The sequence below is a fragment of the Neolamprologus multifasciatus genome, chromosome 22 (genome assembly GCF_963576455.1).
Source record: "Neolamprologus multifasciatus chromosome 22, fNeoMul1.2, whole genome shotgun sequence".
In the NCBI taxonomy this organism is placed as follows: domain Eukaryota; kingdom Metazoa; phylum Chordata; class Actinopteri; order Cichliformes; family Cichlidae; genus Neolamprologus; species Neolamprologus multifasciatus.
Genome location: NC_140459.1, coordinates 16,818,185 through 16,836,369, shown reverse-complemented (window position 1 = coordinate 16,836,369; position 18,185 = coordinate 16,818,185). Strand labels below are relative to the sequence as shown.

The 18,185-nt window shown below is 40.5% G+C and overlaps 1 protein-coding gene across 5 annotated transcripts in view; it reads left to right on the top strand.

Moving 5' to 3' along the window:
• The first annotated feature begins 866 nt into the window (after positions 1-866).
• Positions 867-18,185, top strand: part of dtnbp1b (dystrobrevin binding protein 1b) — a 29,106-nt gene continuing 11,787 nt past the window's right edge. Inside the window, exon 1 of one of the 5 annotated variants that reach the window (XM_085147594.1) lies at positions 867-1,493. In XM_085147594.1, the coding sequence (XP_085003720.1) occupies positions 1,328-1,493 (166 nt within the window). In that variant the 5' untranslated portion in view covers positions 867-1,327. The other 4 variants (XM_085147595.1, XM_085147596.1, XM_085147598.1 and 1 more) reach the window with 4 other exon arrangements.

The following is an 18,185-nucleotide window of genomic DNA, read 5'->3' as shown; positions in this document are numbered from 1 at the left end:
ACGGCCCTACAGGCGCTGAGAGCTTTGAAGGATCCTGAAGATGAAGAGTAAGGTTGACAAGGTTGGCTTTAGTGTGTGTGTGTGCGCGTGTGTGTGTGTGCGTGTTTGTGTGTGAGAAAAAGAGAGAGGTTCTAATTCATATATATATATATATATATATATATATATATATATATATATATATATATATATATATATATATATGTGTGTGTGTGTGTATGTATATATGTGTATATATATATATATATATATATATATGTGTGTGTGTATGTATATATGTGTATATATATATATATATATGTGTGTGTGTATGTATATATGTGTATATATATATATATATATGTGTGTGTATATATATGTGTATATATATGTATATATATATATTACTGTGTCAGTGGCACTTGTAGATCAGAGAGCTGTGTCTTTGCAGGTCCCATCACTTGAGCTCAGCATGCATTGGAAAAGAGGTGGGCAATATGAAAGAAAAGAAATCGGGAGGAGTTAGTAAAGGACATGAGAGGAGGCGACAGAGCTAGGTGGATTTGTGATGCTCTTCACAGCATCATGCTAATGAGGAGGATTATTATGTCCCCCCCTCAGGCTGTGGAGGCACAGTGTGGGCACAAGTGTGTTTCACTTTTGATGCTGTGATTTGTGTGTAAGGCTGTTCATGTGGATGTGTGTGTGGTACATGACAAAAGCAGCAAGCCTAACCTTTCAAAAAGGGTTCTGTTTAGCTACCTTGACATCTTTGCTCTGTATCCACTTTAATAGGTGTTCATAATCCCTATTCATTAAAATAGCTTACTCCTCCAGATATATAAAGTCTGCAGACTGGGTTAAGAGGCATCCATGTGTGTTTAAAGGTCAGAGCCAAACGTGTTCACGAGTTACAATTTCTAAAATTGCTCAGCTTCACACACAAACCTACAAACTCATAAGCGTCTATGCTCCTTATTTTCTATCCTCCTTGCGTACACACCCTCTTTCCCACCCCCTCTTCGCCTTCTCTTTTCTACTCAGGTCCCCCTCCTCCCTCGCTCAGCAGCAGCTAGTGGTATGCTCCAATCGTCTTCGCTCTTCTCCCTTCTCCCTTCTCTCTCTCTCTCTCTGCACTGTCAGCCTCAGCAGTCTCCACACCACAGCGAGACACTGGTGCAGCGCTGATCCCCCCACATGCACGTGCATGATTTGTGAGTGGCAGGTTCTTAAAAAAAAAACAACGCTCAGCACCGAAGTGTGTACAAGTGTGCATGAGAATGTTTTTCTGAAGCATCTTTTTGTGCCGAGGAGCATGTGTGCGGGCCGAGAGACAGTGTGAGGATGCATGGTTGGCAGGTGTTGTCGTGATCGGTGGAGTTTTTGGTGTACTATCGTTGTGTTGTCTGCCTTCCCCCTTCTCCTCCGATTTTGGTTATCCTGTGAGGACAAAAAGCATCCTGCTGGGATGTCCACCTCGCCTGGTGCAAATGATGGGAGCCAAAGGAACTCTTGTAAGTGACTTTATTTCATCTTTTCTATTCGAGGGTAGTGATCTCTGTGTTTTTCCAGGATGTCAAATGTCTGATTGGTGCTGATTTTATGTGAAAGAACCTTCCTTTTCCCATTCAAATAACGGATGTTATTTTGAAGGGAGGCCTGGTCAAGACAAAAACAGGACATAATTTAAGTAAATGTATTTTACCGTTAATGTATGCATCGCTAGGGAAATAAAGACTGCACTTTTTACTGACAGTAGGAATGTGATGTCTGCTGATGTGTGAGATTTGGCTTGTGTGACACTGTACTGTGTGTAATTAAGAAAATGATATGTAAATTAGTGAAGTGAAGTAGTCCAACGTGTACAGACTGCTACATGTTTACATGATGCAGCGCTCAGAGGGGTGTGTAATGTGGGAGTCCGTGCGTGTGCGCGCGAGTGTGTTTACACACATCTTGGAGCTTCTCCAGCTGTCGACGTATCGGGAAAGTGCTGTTCGTCGACTGACAACCAAGACAGCTGTATTTTCTCAGGAAAAGACCAGATGCTGATGTCATTCGTTACCGTCGAACTATCAAGTATTTCATTTTAACACCTGTGTTTGGTGTAGTCGCTGTTAAAACTTATTTATTTTCTTGTGTTTTTGTGTTTTGTTTTTTTTAGAATAAGCTTAAAAACTCATACTATGTCATTTTCATAGCGTAAATTGTCGCATTAGTTTCCTTTGTAAATGTGTTTGTACTGTATTGGCAGCTTGAACTGTGCAGGGCAGTGCTAGGTTGTGCAAAAAAGAATATGGCTATACCGTGTATTCAGTGGGTGAAAGTGTGTGGGACTCATGTGCGTTTTTGTGAGTTTTAATGTTTGACTTTATTCTTGCTTCAAGTAACACACACACACACAAAGGATTGCTGTACTGTAAGTGGGTAATTGATAATACGAAGTGAGTCATTTTGACTCATTTGAAAGCTCAGTGGGAACATACACACACACACACACTGGAATACATTGACTGTCTTGACTGAGGCACAGATCACAGCTGGGAAAATGGGCCTTCTCTTATTGCTTTCATTATTATTGCACCATCCCCCTCTTCCTCCTTTCATTCCCCTTCTCCTCTGTTATTTTCAGGATGTTATTTACTGTCCAACCTTTCATAACATGCCTGGAAACCTTCTGTGTGTCTGGGTGATGCATTAATGATCACACACTGACACACCCACCCACAGTAGGTATCAATTGTGTGTTTGCGACTGAGGGCTTTTTTTTTTTGTATAATTACACTGTTGTATGTTCTTTTATTTGGCTGAGTAATACTGAAGCCTCCGTTCCGCTCTTTCATGTCTAGTTCTTGGTTGCTTTGTGTTGAATTTGACCAGTTTGCTCCTTGTCAAGGCACATCTATCACATTACCTTATCACAGAGCCGTGCTTTCAGAAAGAAATATCAAGTGACTGCAGGCTATGATTACTGATTTACTAACCATAATGTTACATAACCAAAAGCAGCATCTGAGGAAACTGTGTAACCTAAAAAATAGCTTTTAGGAGAAGAAAACCGGAGATTAAACAAGTGAAAAGGAAAAGATCTCATATCTAAGGTAGTATAAATAAAACAGCCAGTGTGCTTGTGATCATGAAATAGAAATTTAGTGCTCACTGCACTGAATTTATTGATTAAACCCTGAAAGCAAATCATCAGAGATGGTACAAAGAGAGAGCATACTTATGAACTATTTCTGGACTTGTGTTTTTCAGAGCGTCTTTTTTCTAAAGCGGCAGTATTTTTATCTGCATCCTGTCATCTTGACTCAGTGTGATATTATCAAAGTGTAATGATGGTGCAGATCTCTTCTATCCTCGTTAGTTTGTGTCCTCTGTAAAGGAGCAACAGCAGGCACCTGCCTCTGAGATGGATGTGCTGTGTCATCACTTCCTCAGCCAAATGATGGCTTACCTCACCTCTCTGTTCCTCTCCGCTATTTCCCCCATCTACTCACCTCTCTTACCCATCCCCACCTTTCTTTCTCTTTGTGCACGGTTACTGTACACATCTGCTCTCTTCACCACTGGTGTCCTTAATCTCCTCTCCTCTCCTCTGCCCCCCCCATCGCCCACTTTATCTAGGTTCACATGAAACTTTAATTGCATGTAAATCAAAGCGCTCCAGATATAATTAGTCTTTTGTGCTGCTTTAATAAGGAGAGTCTGCACTATTGAAATATGGTAGAGTAGCAGACTCCTGCACTATCTCAGATAGCTAAAGCCACAGGGCAAACTCAAGTTTTAATGCTGAAGGAAGTGACGTGAACTTTTGAAGTGAAGGTTTTTAGTAACTTAAAAAAAATGTATTCCTGGTGTTTTTTGGTTGTCCTTACTGGTGTGGGGTTGATCTTCCTTGTCCCTGCATAAAAATCTGTTTATGTTCACCACACAATATTCGATAGGTAAATGCTCATTAAAGGTATCAGTATTGGGACTATGTGTCAGAAATATTGGATTTTAAAATGGTAATTGGTGTCTACTTTCGGCAGAACAGGAATGTTGGAAATGTGACAGCGAGCAGGCAGCAGCACAGAAGGTGGGAATTTTTTCATGCTGAACCAATTATTTGCTCGTGCTAAAAAGTTAAAGCTCTCTAAATGACACGATTGTTGTTTGAATCTGGCACTGAAACGAAAACGTCTTCAGTGAGTAAGACACTGTAACTGTGTGCTTTTATTTTTGCATACATTTCTCCTCCTCAGTTGGTTTAGTTAAACTAAAAGCAGTTAGCTTGTGAATTATTAGCATATTCAAACATTAATCACAGAGTTTATAAACACAGAGTCTGTGCACGCTGACGTGTGTTGAATTTGTCTGATCATTGTCAAAGACGGCCTTTGAGATTAGAAGAGATTAATATTCACTTCAACTGACCCCTCTTCTTGTTGCTTTGTTTTTGCTAAATGACAAAAAAAATGTATTGATTATTTTTAGACCTTTTTATTGTTTTCACTGCTAGTCATTAAGCAAATAGGCTCATATTTGCACATTTAATAGTGTGTGTGTGGGGGGGGGGGGTTTGTTAATTTACCCACTTGTTGTTGAGTCATACACATGTCAGCCACGGATATGCAATATTTATGACATCTCTCTGTGTGCTCCAGGTTTGTTTATTATCCTTTTGTCCCCCTCTTCCTCCCTCCCTCTTTCCGTGACTCGTTTCCACCCTCCTTCTTTCCAAGTCATGTCCACCTGGCTTAACAGGTGTTGCTGGCAAACCGTTAGCAATATGTCTCCTCTAGTAACACTCATAAGTTTACTCATCTGTACTAGAGAGACAGCTTACAGTTTGTATCTGTTGCATAAATTGTAAATTGGCGATTTTTAATGTTTTCATTTGTTACTTTGTCATCCTTTTGTATAACATGTTCAATTTAATTAGGCACGGATGGGCAAAGGGACGAGGGAGACAATAAAAAAAGTGAGACAACATTAATGGGGAGTAAAAGGAAGACGAGTACAAAAACAAAATGACATGAACAATGAAAGGAAAAATGATAGAGCAAACAAATGACACTAAAGAAAGGAGAGAGCAGCGAAAAGGAAAAGGGATAGGATTGAAAACAGGTGGAGGGTGAAGGAGAGGGGATGATGAGACATGCAATTAGTGACTCGGGAAAAATAAGAAGAGATTAATAGTAGAACAGGCCTTTAAAGACTAAATCAAATCGGGTAATGCAGTGAATATTGATGTTTTAGAGCAAGACAGACACAATGTCTGGAAGTCTACTAATTGGTGTTGGCTGTGGTGGTGAAATAGAGGAACCCTGCACTCCTCCTCTACAGCCACGACAGGATCTTTCATTAATTTACAAATACCGACAGATAAAAGTGAGAGAACCATGACCTTGTCACACACGATGTCCTATCATTACTGTAGTTGTGACATATTTTCAGAGGTTTTGGCTTAATGCACTGTGGTTTAAGTGATTAACCTACAAAGCATTTAACACATGTAATATTATTACACAATACCAGAAGCTCTTCAAGCCCTTTTATATGTGCTGTCATATGTGCTTGTTTTTAATTTGGCATGCTCGGATTTCTGCTCAGCCGTTTGAATTGTTAAAACATCTAAGCACATTAAGAAGATATCGGTTGTTTGGTTCAGAATGTACAAAAAGAGGATCGCATGCACTCTCGTCGGGCCATGTGTGAGTTAATGTAGATTGTAATGGAGTTGTATAATCTTTCCGTTACCCTTTTTTAGTATCACAGCTACAAATAAGCTCCTGTTGCTTATCATGCTGAGAAATTATACTCTGAGCTGCATGACATGACAAAGGAATAAATACTTAGATCCACACAAAGCGTAATGACTGTAATTAAAGGGACAATAGTGACTGATATATAATTTTACACACTAAGGAAGTGCGAGAGGGATGAATCTGAATTTAAGCTGTCAGGTGATTTCAAACACCCTCGCAAATGTGCCTGGCGGTGATGTAAAACTCAGGGAGGAAGATGACAAGCTGCTTTAAATTCACACACACACTGAAGAGATTAAAAAACACAGTGCATTCTCATGCATAGAGTATCTATCCAAATGTGAAATTTCTTTTCTCATTGCACAGAGAAGAAGCACGTGTAATGGGTGTTTTTGTTTCAAAACCTGGTCACAGATGGTTTAGAAATTGCATTTTCCATCACTGTGTGAGGTACCTCAGCAGGTGGGTTATCACTTTTTTTCCTCTTCTCTCCTCCCACCCCTCTGGGAAATGGGCAGAAAGAGGATCAAGAGAAAAGTAATGGTGTGGTCAGACAGCTACAGAGAAGCTCTAATTAGATCCATGGTTGAACAATTAGTATTTGTAGGCACCTACCAAGGAGAGTCTGTCACAGTTTACTTCCTGTTTTACTTTGTGCTTCTGTGTTTCTTTTCTGTACATACTGTAAAGACAAGTTCCTCCACTTCCCATTTTTCCTTTGTTTTTATATTTTTGTGGATTTTCTTAGCAGAAAAGAAATGTTAGGCCATGTGCACATCTGTGTCGCGGAATATGCATCAGCATGCTGTGGATACTCATGGATGCAGATATCAGTTATTATGTTCTTTGTATGGTATTGTTTGACAGATTTATTATTTATGTGTGCATGTGTGCGCGTTTGTGGGGGTGGGACCAATGTGACACTCCTGCTGTAACACCAAAACGACAGCTAAATCGACAAAACAGCACAGTCACGAAACAAATAAGCAAGCGTTTCAAACTTAGCAGCTGATGCTGTTGCTAAAACCTATTGCTGCTAAAGGTATTGTCTAAAGATGCTAATATAAATACTGAGCTTCTGCAGTAATATTTGTCAATCGTCAAAACTGTATAACAGAAAAAAAGAAGAACATTTAATTAAAACAGTCTATGGGTCATAATAAGTTTAAATGTCTTTAGATTAAAATCTAAAGACTTTTAGATTTTTACTTTCAGGAAGATAGCCGAGTTGGCCCTTGGTGTGGGAAGTGAGTGATCATTTATGTGCTGCAAGTGCTTGAGAAGGAAGCAATGTCATCAGCACAGAGGATATAAAACCCAGTTTTATGCAACATTCTGACAATTTCTGCATCTCCTCATCTCTACACAGCTGGTCCAGACAGAAAAGGCTAGCGACAGATACGAGACAGGCAATAATAGTAACACTTGTATTTGCTGCAGATCTATGTGACCACACATGTGTTGGCAAGAAAGAGATACCCATTGCATCCATCTTTATTAATAAGGTCTGTTTGCAGATTTCTTAAAGACTACAGAAAGCTGGTGTAGTTGGTACACTGCATCATTGAAGGTTAGCTTAAAATATTATGTGCTGACAAACTGTGAAGCTATTCAGATATGAATGTATTTGACTTGAGGCTACAAGGTATACATTTTTGAACAGCAGAATTGAACCACATGATCATGATGCACACTAACAGCCGCGGGACATACAGTACTAAATAGATGGTACTGCACCAGAAAGTGAAACACTGGAAAAAAAGAAAAGATAATCAAACAACGAAGTACAGTTTGGGGTAATAAATGCCAGAGGGGCTTTATATGTGCAGTTTTATGTCATCATTGTGCAAATACTGTGGCCAAGATTAGGCTTTTACAATTCATGCTGCAGACCATGACTGCAAATAAATGAGGATGTGAACGACAGACAAGAGCAACAAAAGAGGAATGAAGAGAATACTTGAAAAATATGCAGTGACAGAGAGGAACTGGAGCTTAGCAAAAACAAAGAGATGTTGCTGATAGCTTCTGATATCTCTGTCAGTGTGAGAAAAACACCCTTGAACTGTTTAGTGTAAGACTTCAGCACAGATGAAGACATGAGCTCTCTGCTCAGCAGTTAACCCAGGAAACTGAAAAAAAGAAGAACTGGCACGACAGTGTTCATACAATACCTTTTGAGTTTCACATCATTATTATGACACCTCAGTGTCAATATATAGAGCAGTGCATCGTAACTGTGTCAATAACACCAGCCCTACAGGCTGAAATACAACTGTTTTGTCTAGGAACATAGCCTTTCATTTCTGCTTATGGACCTGCTCACACTGCAAGTTTGCAGTGACATCAAAATGTCATTGAAATGGAAATTGCAGTGAATTATGCAGAAGCTGCTATGTCTACATTATTCTACAATGCAGGACGAGGTGAGCGCTTTGCCTCAACCTCAGTTCAAGCGGGAAAACAAACACAGCTATCAGGTTTTTTTGACATCCTCATCCACGTCGCTTTCGGTGTGATCAGTTCATGCTTAAAATTCCAACCTAACGCTCGAAAACCAGCCTCGACACACAGTGACTTCAGTTTTGTCCCCATAACTCGGTGAGTGGTCAGTTTCAAGCCCCCGCATGTAACAATAATACGAATACACACAAACATTGACTTCCATTTCATCCTTAACCATGAATACTACTTGCCTAATTTTATAAATTAAATCCGACTTGATCCTCAAATTAAAACAAGTCTTGCCCTTTAAAACTGAATAAATAAATTTATGGGGACTTGCTTTTTGTCCCCGTTGAGAAGATGCATGGGTCCATGATGTCACTGTGTAAACACAAACAGATTCCCACAACATGAATCTTATCTGGAACACGCACTCATATATACAGACAGATTATCTCAGTCTGCTTCTCGTTTACTCTGTCATCACAAGATGACAGCAGAGCAGCTCTTGAGATATAAAGGAGTCGCTTTTGTATACATTTATATAATAGTTGCGTTATCCCACGTGGCTGCCTCTTGACCCAGGTTTATATGCACACATTTCTACCACAGTTATTCATAGACCTTTATGTGTTTGCGTTAGCATGGGCTCCTACAAAGAAAGCATGAAAGAAAGCTTCTTAACCCATAAAAAGGAAATTCATCAACTAAAAATTACACAAAATAACACATTATGGTCTCACACGATCTTCACTTTGTGTACTTCTCGGACATAAAGACTTTAACCGAAACATACATAGATAAATCTCAAATGCAGTTTATATTTACCTTACTGTAAAAATGTATTGCATTCTTGCTTCCACCTCTCATCAAAAGCCCTTGTCTCTCAATTCAGGCGACTTTAAATAATAAAAAGACCATGTTGCGTATATGTCAGAACACCTGCTCTGGTTCAGCACGACTGTTTGTCTTTAAACTAATCTATCATTTATCAGCATCTCTAAATGAAAAGACCTGCAGTACACTCACTCCCGCTCTTGCACTGACATGAGTTCTGATGAAAAATTCATCAAAGGGAACATGTGTGTGAGCCTTTTCTGCATGGTGTGGCAACTCTGTTATTTTATAGACACACATAACACAGGCCCAAAAGTCAGCGCACTGCAGATTTGTCACGCCCCTTCTGTTATAATATAAGCTCTAGACAGTTTTAAAAAGAGACAGTCGTGTCAGGGGTTTAAAATGAAGCATGCTCTGGCTCCACTTGAAACTTTGCACATCTATTTGTAAGACGATTTTTACATTTTTATGCTCAAGTCATCCCACATTGTGCTTATGCTTCACTGGTTCTGTGTTTGATGCTGCACTTGTTATGCATGTATAACTCCACACTGTCTCTCACTTGATTGCTATGTTACAGCACATGCAGCTGTTTCTAGCGGGCAAGTCTGTACTCTTATTGGGGATACTGGCAAAATGACATGTGTTTTAGAAGGTGTTATTCGTCACGTATGGTATACCCTTTAAGTCTACTTGTGCAGCAGTGGGGCAGAGTTTCTGCAAAATTGGCTGAAGCCCAAAATCTCTTTCACCTATACGTGTCTCCTCCCTTTCATCAGCTTTGTAAAATAGGGAATAATCACAGAAAGGGTCAATAGGTCATTCTGGAGTGGCGTCTTCACTGAACACTTGCGGTTGTGTTTTGCTGAGGTAAGACTGTAATTGCATAGAAAAAAGAGGGCATCCTTGCATAATGCATCAAAGCCTGCATGAAATATAAAATATTCGCATATTTTATGGCCCAAAACAAACTCTGCTTGTGTACAGTTTCTAAATATATGAGCACATGCATCTATTTATTTTCACGAATTCCAAATAATCTACAAGATTTGAAACTGATTTAACCCAACTACAGTGCAACTGTAATATTCTAGCTTTTGCATGTTCACAATATCAGCATTACAAAAAAAATGCTGCAGGGCACGTGGTCAGTGATTTTGCTGTGTATTTTAGTCAGTGCAGTCTTCCAGAGATTTTAACTGCCTTTTTATAATTGCAAGGGTCAGGTTGGCTAGGTTTCCCAATTTACACCCAGTCATTACCACTTTACCCATCATTAAAAGAGACATCACTCTTATTGGTGTGATAAAAGCTCCCTTCAAGGCAAGCAATTAACCGCACTAGAAAACGCTCCTCATCCTCCGTTTCTTTCCTCCTCTTTTCACCCGCTCGTTCGGCCTCTGTTAAGAGTTCAGAGGTTTCTGTGATGTAAACCTTTTTAATTGTCTCCCGGGGAGATGGGTAAAATTTTTTTATCTGTTTTCGAACAGTACAGCATGACATAGCCATACTACGTGAGCAGATGTGCTAAGCCTTTGTCGAGGTGTCATTTGTATCCACCGTAGTTCAGCTCCTCGTTGTTAATTGCTAAGAGCCGACTGGCTGATAAATGATTTATTTGGCAGAGCAGGAAGTCTCTTTGTCCCATATTTATCTCTGTGCACAGAGAAGAGTATGGGAAATGTAATTTTTTATTACTCATTAAGACACGGTTAATCTCCATTTGAAAATATGTGTTTAGCAGCATTTAAAATTGCAAACGAAGCAAGACTGGAACTGCCAAATCCTGATTAGCCCGAGAATTCAATATCCACTTACTAGGAAGCGTCATTTCTCAGACCTGTCGCGAACATTATATCACACCGGGCGTTCGGTATAAAAGACAGGCTCGATGCAGTCAGCAAAATCTGCATCAGAGAGCGTGATGAGGGCTCGTGTGGGCAGTGCATTTTGTAGGCAAACGAGAATGTTATTTTTTTAACAGATTGTGTGCGGCGGGTAGTTTGACATGCTTGTGAGGAGCTAGAAGAGCTGTCAGGTGTTGTCAGATGAAACAACTCTTTCTCTCTCTCATTGCATTTCTCTTTCACCAGATATGAGGAATGTTTCAAGGCCATGTAAACTATATATAGTGGTCTTGTGTAACTGTGGGTCACAAATATGTTAAAGCTGCAGTTTGAAGAAAGGCAAGTACAGATTGTTAGAATTTGACAATAGACTGTGTAGAAAATGACTTATTATATGCTGGACAAATGCTGGATATGTCCCATATGCTTTTTAATTCTCTGTGGTTGACCCTATTTCGTTGCCCTGCTGGTGTAAACTTGGTCCTTTTAAGCATGCCTGTTGCATGACTTCATGTAGTATTGAATGTACGCATTTAAAGAGGCCAGATGCCTTACAGCAGTAGGAATGCATTTGAAAATGTCAGCTGTCAGCTAAAATATATTAATATTTTTTCATATTCTGTGCATACAGTGCATTTGTGCATACTCATACATGCTGCTTCAGGCTCTTTAGATGATAACATTTAGATTTTTGAAATATTTAACTTCATAGTCGCAGAAGAAAACAAAAAGGACCTCCCAGAGCTGAAGCTCACTGTATCTGTGCAGCAACAAGACAGTCAGCTGAATACCACATGATGAACATGCAGTTTGTCAGATAATTATGCAGATAAAGCCTAATGCATGTTGTCTTTCTTCACTATTGTGCCAAGTCAGATTAAAAGTGAAATAGTAAATGCATCCTTTCATGTGTCATGTTATATAATTGCATCTGTGGGTGGTAATGTGTGTTTCTGCATTTGCATTGGGATATACGTCTTTGTCTTTCAGCTTTCAACAAACGATCTGTGCTCATACGTATGTCACACACGTAGATACTTTTATTTAAGCATTTAATACTCTGGTTATGCTTTGGACTGTTTTTCTTTTTTTACCTGGACTGTAGCTATTTTCAGTCCCTCAAGTCATTAACAGTTGATACTGCTGGTGCTTCAGTTAGAGATAGTACTTTATTAGCCATCTAGGTTCTGACAGCTCTGGCTTTACCCCTTAAAACCTAGAGATTTTGAGATTTCTACATCAGTGTGATTTTAGTTATCCTCCTGAAAATTCTAAATAAATTGCACAATACATGTTCAAAGTGCAAAGAAATGCCAGCTGTTTCAAATATGATACAAATGAAGACAATCTTACATTTATTCAATATTTAAAAAGGTATCAGTAGGTTCAGTAAACACTCCATTTCCAAAACAATCTAATTTAATGGTTCACGCTTTAAAGGGTTGAGTCTTTGCAAGATCTCCTGCAGTGTATATAGTGTCGTTTTTCCAATATTTAACCATCACAAACCTTAAAGCTGGGGAGGACAGTTTGAGTTGAGTTGATAACTCGTAACTAATTCTAGTAATTTGAAAAATTGTCTTATTTTTGTAACAGGTGGCTTTTCAGAGAACATAGTACAGTCGCACAAAGTTGACACCTAAAGGACATTTTAACAAAAGCTCAGCGCATGTTCAGCCTTATCTGAACACATTCTGCAAGGTTAGACTCACATTTACAGATGTAACCTTCACCCCTCTCACTTGTGATTGGTACATTCCTAATTCCAGCGTGCAGCCTTCTGCTGTGAATCGTTGGGCTGCTACAGTAGCTGACACCTCTGATTTGCTGCCAGGCCTAGTCGTGACCCATTCGCTCTATTAAAGAGTGTGTGCGTATTCATGTGGGTATCTGCACACATTCCTGCCTGTCTAAGCAATTTGTCTCTTGTTTCTTTTATGTGACTAATTGACAGAAAACAGTAAAGGAGGTAAATAATAATGGCAGCTCGCTGTTTTGTCACATTAGTTAAGGATGTGTTTCAATGTGGAATCAGTCAAAAAGAATTATTCACATCAATTAGGGCCGTTTACTACACCATTACAGTCTACGTGGGGTCTCTGAAGCTGGAACGTTAAGCCATTTTTGGAATGAAAAATGTCCTGTTTTCTGGTAGGGTTTAGACTGTGAATGACTAAGCAGGAGGCAAAAAGCCCTCCTACAGAGCTTTGCCTTATATGTTGGTGTGCAGTTGCCTGGTTACATGTGTAGTTAGGAAAACCGATTAAATGTTTGTTGATACTCTCACTTAATTCAATATTCTACTGGTTACTGACAGAAACACTGACAAGAGCCTTAATGTGTGCCATCTTAATTCATGTGGACAACGCAACCATTTAATTTCAAGGCTGGGGATCTATTCTCGGCTACTCAGGGAGGAGAGGGAAGCAACTTCCTGCTCAGGCTATATACAGTGGGAACAGAGTGTTGATGACCTCAACGGTGGATATAGTAAGGCGGTGGAAAGAATCTCCTCGATCCCGCTGACATGCTTACTTTAGTGAAGTCTGGGGACGAGGGGTCGCCCATCACTGTGGACAATGAAGTAGCCAAAAAGCTCTCCGGTGGCCTAGGCCCTGGGGTGGATGTGATTTGCCCTGAGTTCCTCAAGGCTCTGGACGTTGTTGGGCTATCGTGGTTGACACGCCTCTGCAGCATCACGTGAAATCAAGCCTCTGGATTGTCAGACTGGGATGACGGTTTAAGAAGGGGACTGGAAAGGGTGTTCCAAGTTCAGGAGCATTGCACTCCTGCTCTCTGGGACGGTCGACACTAGGGTGCTGTAGAGGCGAGTCTGCCCGTTAGTTGAACTTTGGGCCCCAAGAAGAACAAAGGGTTGTTTGTTTTTTTTGCTCTGGTTGTTGAACACTGGATCATCTCTTTATACCCTTGAGGTTGTCTAAGAGTGCACAAGAGTTTGCCTGCCTAACCTATATGTGTTTTGAGGATGTGAAGAAGGCATTCGACTGTGTTCCTTAGGGCATCCTGTGGGGGTTCTCTGGGAGTATGGATGACTGGCCCATTGTTCTTGGCCATCCAGTTCCTGTACAGGAACTGGATGGCCAAGAACAATGGTGGCAGTAAGTCAGACCCTTTCCCAGTTAAAGTTGGGAACCAGAGGGAGAAATTGCTTCCCCAAGGGTAAGAGCTAGAGAATCTCAGGAGATTGACAGATGGATGCAGCAGTGAAGCAGAACCTGTATCAGTCTGTTGTGGTGAAGAGAGAGCTCAGCGTGAAAGCAAAGCTATCGATTTAGCGGACAGTCTATGTTCTTATCCTGACTTGGCCATGAGCTTTGGGGAATGACCAAAAGAATGAGATTAGACTGAAAATGAGAGAAAAAGCATCCAGTGAGAAAAAAAACCTTTAAAAGACCCTTGGAAAGCCTGAAGAACTGTTGCTCAAGATTATATTTTAAAAAATGACAAGAAAGTCTGAGTCCTTGGAAGTAAAATATAAAGAAATGAGGGTAGCTCAAGACTCAATAATATGTTAAATAGCCCAGGAGAAGTCAGGGAAAAAAATCTACAGCACAACACGTTCCTGCCTCATACACAGTGTTTTATTGTTTTCATTTTGTCTCAGAGAGGCCCCTCATTAGATACCCATCAGCGACTGAGGCTGCTGCATCATTGCGAACACTTATTTGATTACAAACCAGTGAAAACTAGTTTCTTCGTGCTCGCCAGCTGTGAATGCCTAGTGAGTAAAGTAACAGTTGTGTTTGTATGCCAGTACATTGGCATATTAGCAGAGACAAATTGACTGTAAATATTTTGAATCTGTGACGGAGACTTGTGATTTATGGGGAGGGAAAAGAGCTGGGAATGAGACATCTGCCTGAAACTTGATCCAAAATTTGGGCAGTGCAGATGTAACAGGTTCTGTAGAAGAGGATTTAATTTTGTGTTTCCATACAGCATCCCCATCCAAGATTCTTTTAAGTATAGTATTCCAGTCCATTTTAGTCACACACACTTTCTCCATACATGTACTCCATTTTTTTTTCTGTTCCACCTCATATTTATTCTGTGCACAGTAACATTTCAAAAATACTGAATCTAAAGGGGTTTTTTTTCAGTTGAAAGTAAACAAAAAAACCACAAAGAAATCAATTGCCCACTGTAAGATTATGAAAGCATGAAAATAACGTGGTAAACTCCCCCACGCAGCGTGTACTCCACAGTGTAGCCCACATGGCAACGCGGCCCTCTGCCGCATCTCGCGAAAACATTTCAGGAGCAGTAGCAAAATGCTCCAAACGTTAATGTGTCACAAAAGCCGCACAATGATTCAATATCATTTTCCAAATGAATTTCCCTGGTTGGTAATAGAATGGGCCACACACACTTTATAACCATATTCATCAGTTTTCCACAGTTCAGTTAGGTTTCTGTGTAAATTAGGGCCAGCAGCAAACGTGGAGCGTTTTTGGAGGGGTAAAAAAATGTAATATTGCAGGAAGATAAATAGGCTTGTTCTTCAAAATATCAGAGACGGTGAAAGAGCTGCAGTTGCAATCTGAATCTCGTGTCCTGAAGCCAAAAGTTCTCAATAAAACACTTTTACACTGCAAAAGCACCACAATGATTAAAGGCTGTAGGAGGCTGAAAATTACATTTAAAACGTGCTGTGGATATGCAAGACACCTAACACATGCACACAGGTTTGTCGTTTTTGAACTCTGATATATCCTAATCAGATGACACGTTTTATTTATTTATTGTCATGTATGTTATGTACTATAAACAGCAGATAAGATGAAACTGCTTCAAAGCTGTTAGCGCTTGACTGAGAGGAACTTCATGAAGCCGCCACAGTCGCTTTTTAGACACGAAAGAAGAAGTAAATTACAAACGAGACCCATAGAGAGTTGCATGCCTGTGTACATGTGGGAGTAGTAAGGGTGGTAACAGTGAGATAAAGGAAGTAACAGCGAAGCCTGCAGAGTGCATGCACATGTGTAAATCAACCAACAATGCAACATAGATTATTAGAAGCCAGCAGTCATTAAACAGCATCAGAATACAAACAAATCATCCAGTCATGGTGAGGTCACACTTGAGCCACATAGAGAGAGAGAAGGTAGTCGTTATATGTGTTTTATTTACATCACGGGGGCTGCCTTTGGCGGAAACCTGAACACTTGAGAGATATAGCGAGGCGCACGGAATCTAAAAATACCACGGCTGAGGGAGCAGGGCTTAAGAAGAAGAATAAGAAGCAGTGGCTGTCTCTACTGTCAGCCCTGCCTCTTGGTGTTCAGGCTGTGTGTTGCTGTCTCAGAATGAAATATTAGGCCTTTGTAAGCAAACGGAAACAAATCCATGTGAGACCAGACGGCTAATTTAACGTGACAGATGAAACAGGGAGGGTTTTACATCAGATATATTGAATGTTTGATCTGTTTAGCGAGTCAGTGTGATGTAAAGTGTGCGAAACGGCCATAATGAGATCGTGGATGGATTCTTTGAGCTCTAATCAAAATAACAGAGGAGGTTGGGGGGGGGGGGATCATTTGTGCTTTGAGTTTTATTCATGGCTGAAAAATGTCACCAGTGCTTTGTTATGACGAACTAAAATGCAGCTTTTTAAAAAAAATATCTGTAGCATCTCGGAGTAGATAAAACAGTTATTTTCATAAAGGTAACACAGACTTTGACATCATATAGGAATACTGCACTTCAGTTTTACATTATGTGGCATCTCCAGCACTGACGTTAAGGTCGTGCCCTGTAGCCATGCCCCTGTTCTCCTGTCATCTCTCTCCAAGAAAAGCTGGAACACAAGGATGAAAACGTTTCCCACCCACACGTTCTGCATCTCGCTGCCACTCCTGCATTCTCTTTATGTCCTCCTGTGTATCACTCTGCTTTTCTCGCGCCTCGCACTCATGCAAACGCATATATAGAAGCCTCCGAGGACCGGTGCATAAACGATGGCTCCAGTCCCAGGCATGCCTCGCAGGCAAGCTGGCTAGCAAGTCCACCGACGCCTTCATCCGTTTACCCGTTCATCTGTCCGTTTTAGGCTTCAAACCTAACCCCCTCTTCACTGGCAAAGCCCAAAGGCAGCACCTGATGTGTGAAGCGCACACCAAAGTGTAAATGAGTGCCTCAGCCGGGACTTGAATTGGCTGCTGATGATTTACAAAAAGACATATTTCCATTTGAAAAGGTTTCTTTAAGAGTTGCTTATCATCGCTGCTACTGTGTTTGTGCTCCGTCTGAATGCTCTTTTTACCTAAGGAGTCTCACCAAAGAGAATTCTGAAAGCTCTCTAATTAAAAACCCCTATTTTAAAAATGTGAGCCCAGTTTAGCACTGAGCCTCAAAACAGATTGAGGTAACCAAGTCTGCATGATGAACACTTGCTTTCTCGAACTAGGATGTGAGAAAATGAGTGTTTGGTCACATCTAGAGCTTGATTTTAATCCTAAAGACTTTAATTGCCCTCGGTGGCGCGGTGGCCTCTTTAGTTTTCACCTGCAGACACTTCTTAGCTACTTCTAACAGTATAGCTGCTAAAAAAAGGGGGGCAAAACTAGTGCACTTCCATATTTGGGTGCACGTTTACATGCCATATAAAAGAATACCGCACACTTGTAAACATAAAGCAAATAAAGTGCAGACTGTGTTTTTATCACAGTAGTGGAGTTTATTGTCAATAAGGAGTAGGTACATTAAAAACACACACGCAGAGACTCACACGCACAGTCGCCCACACAAGCATCCACACACACACATGCATGCAGCCACACACACCCTGACAAACCAGCCCCTTTTCCTGTGGGTTCTGCTTCCTGCATTTTGTAGAGCACGAACAGATGTTTCTGTAGCTCTGAAAGCAGATGATTTGAAATTCACACATCGTATTGAATCTGAACAAGAAGACTGAGTCTCTGTGGATTTGCTTTGCACACCGGAGAACCGAGAAAGACAGCAAACTTTTTGGAGCACGTGATTTAAAGTGCGCTGTTTCCTCCTGTGCAGCTGAGAAAGAGAAAGCGTGTGAGGGGATAGTTACACTTTTCTTGTCCCTTTTTTTTTTTTGAACGATGATTGTGGAAACAGATGCGCCGTCAGGTAGTAAAGTCGATGTTGCACTTCATGTTCATGTCGTAATCTGCTGCAGGAAAATGATTGGTGGCTCTCTGTCTGATTAAGATGTTTGGAGATTGTGCCGTTTTAGATTGCAGTGATGCGTGTGCCACAGAATCCATTTCTTTAAATAAAATCGTTATATTACTCGACATCATATGCTATGACTAACATAATGCTG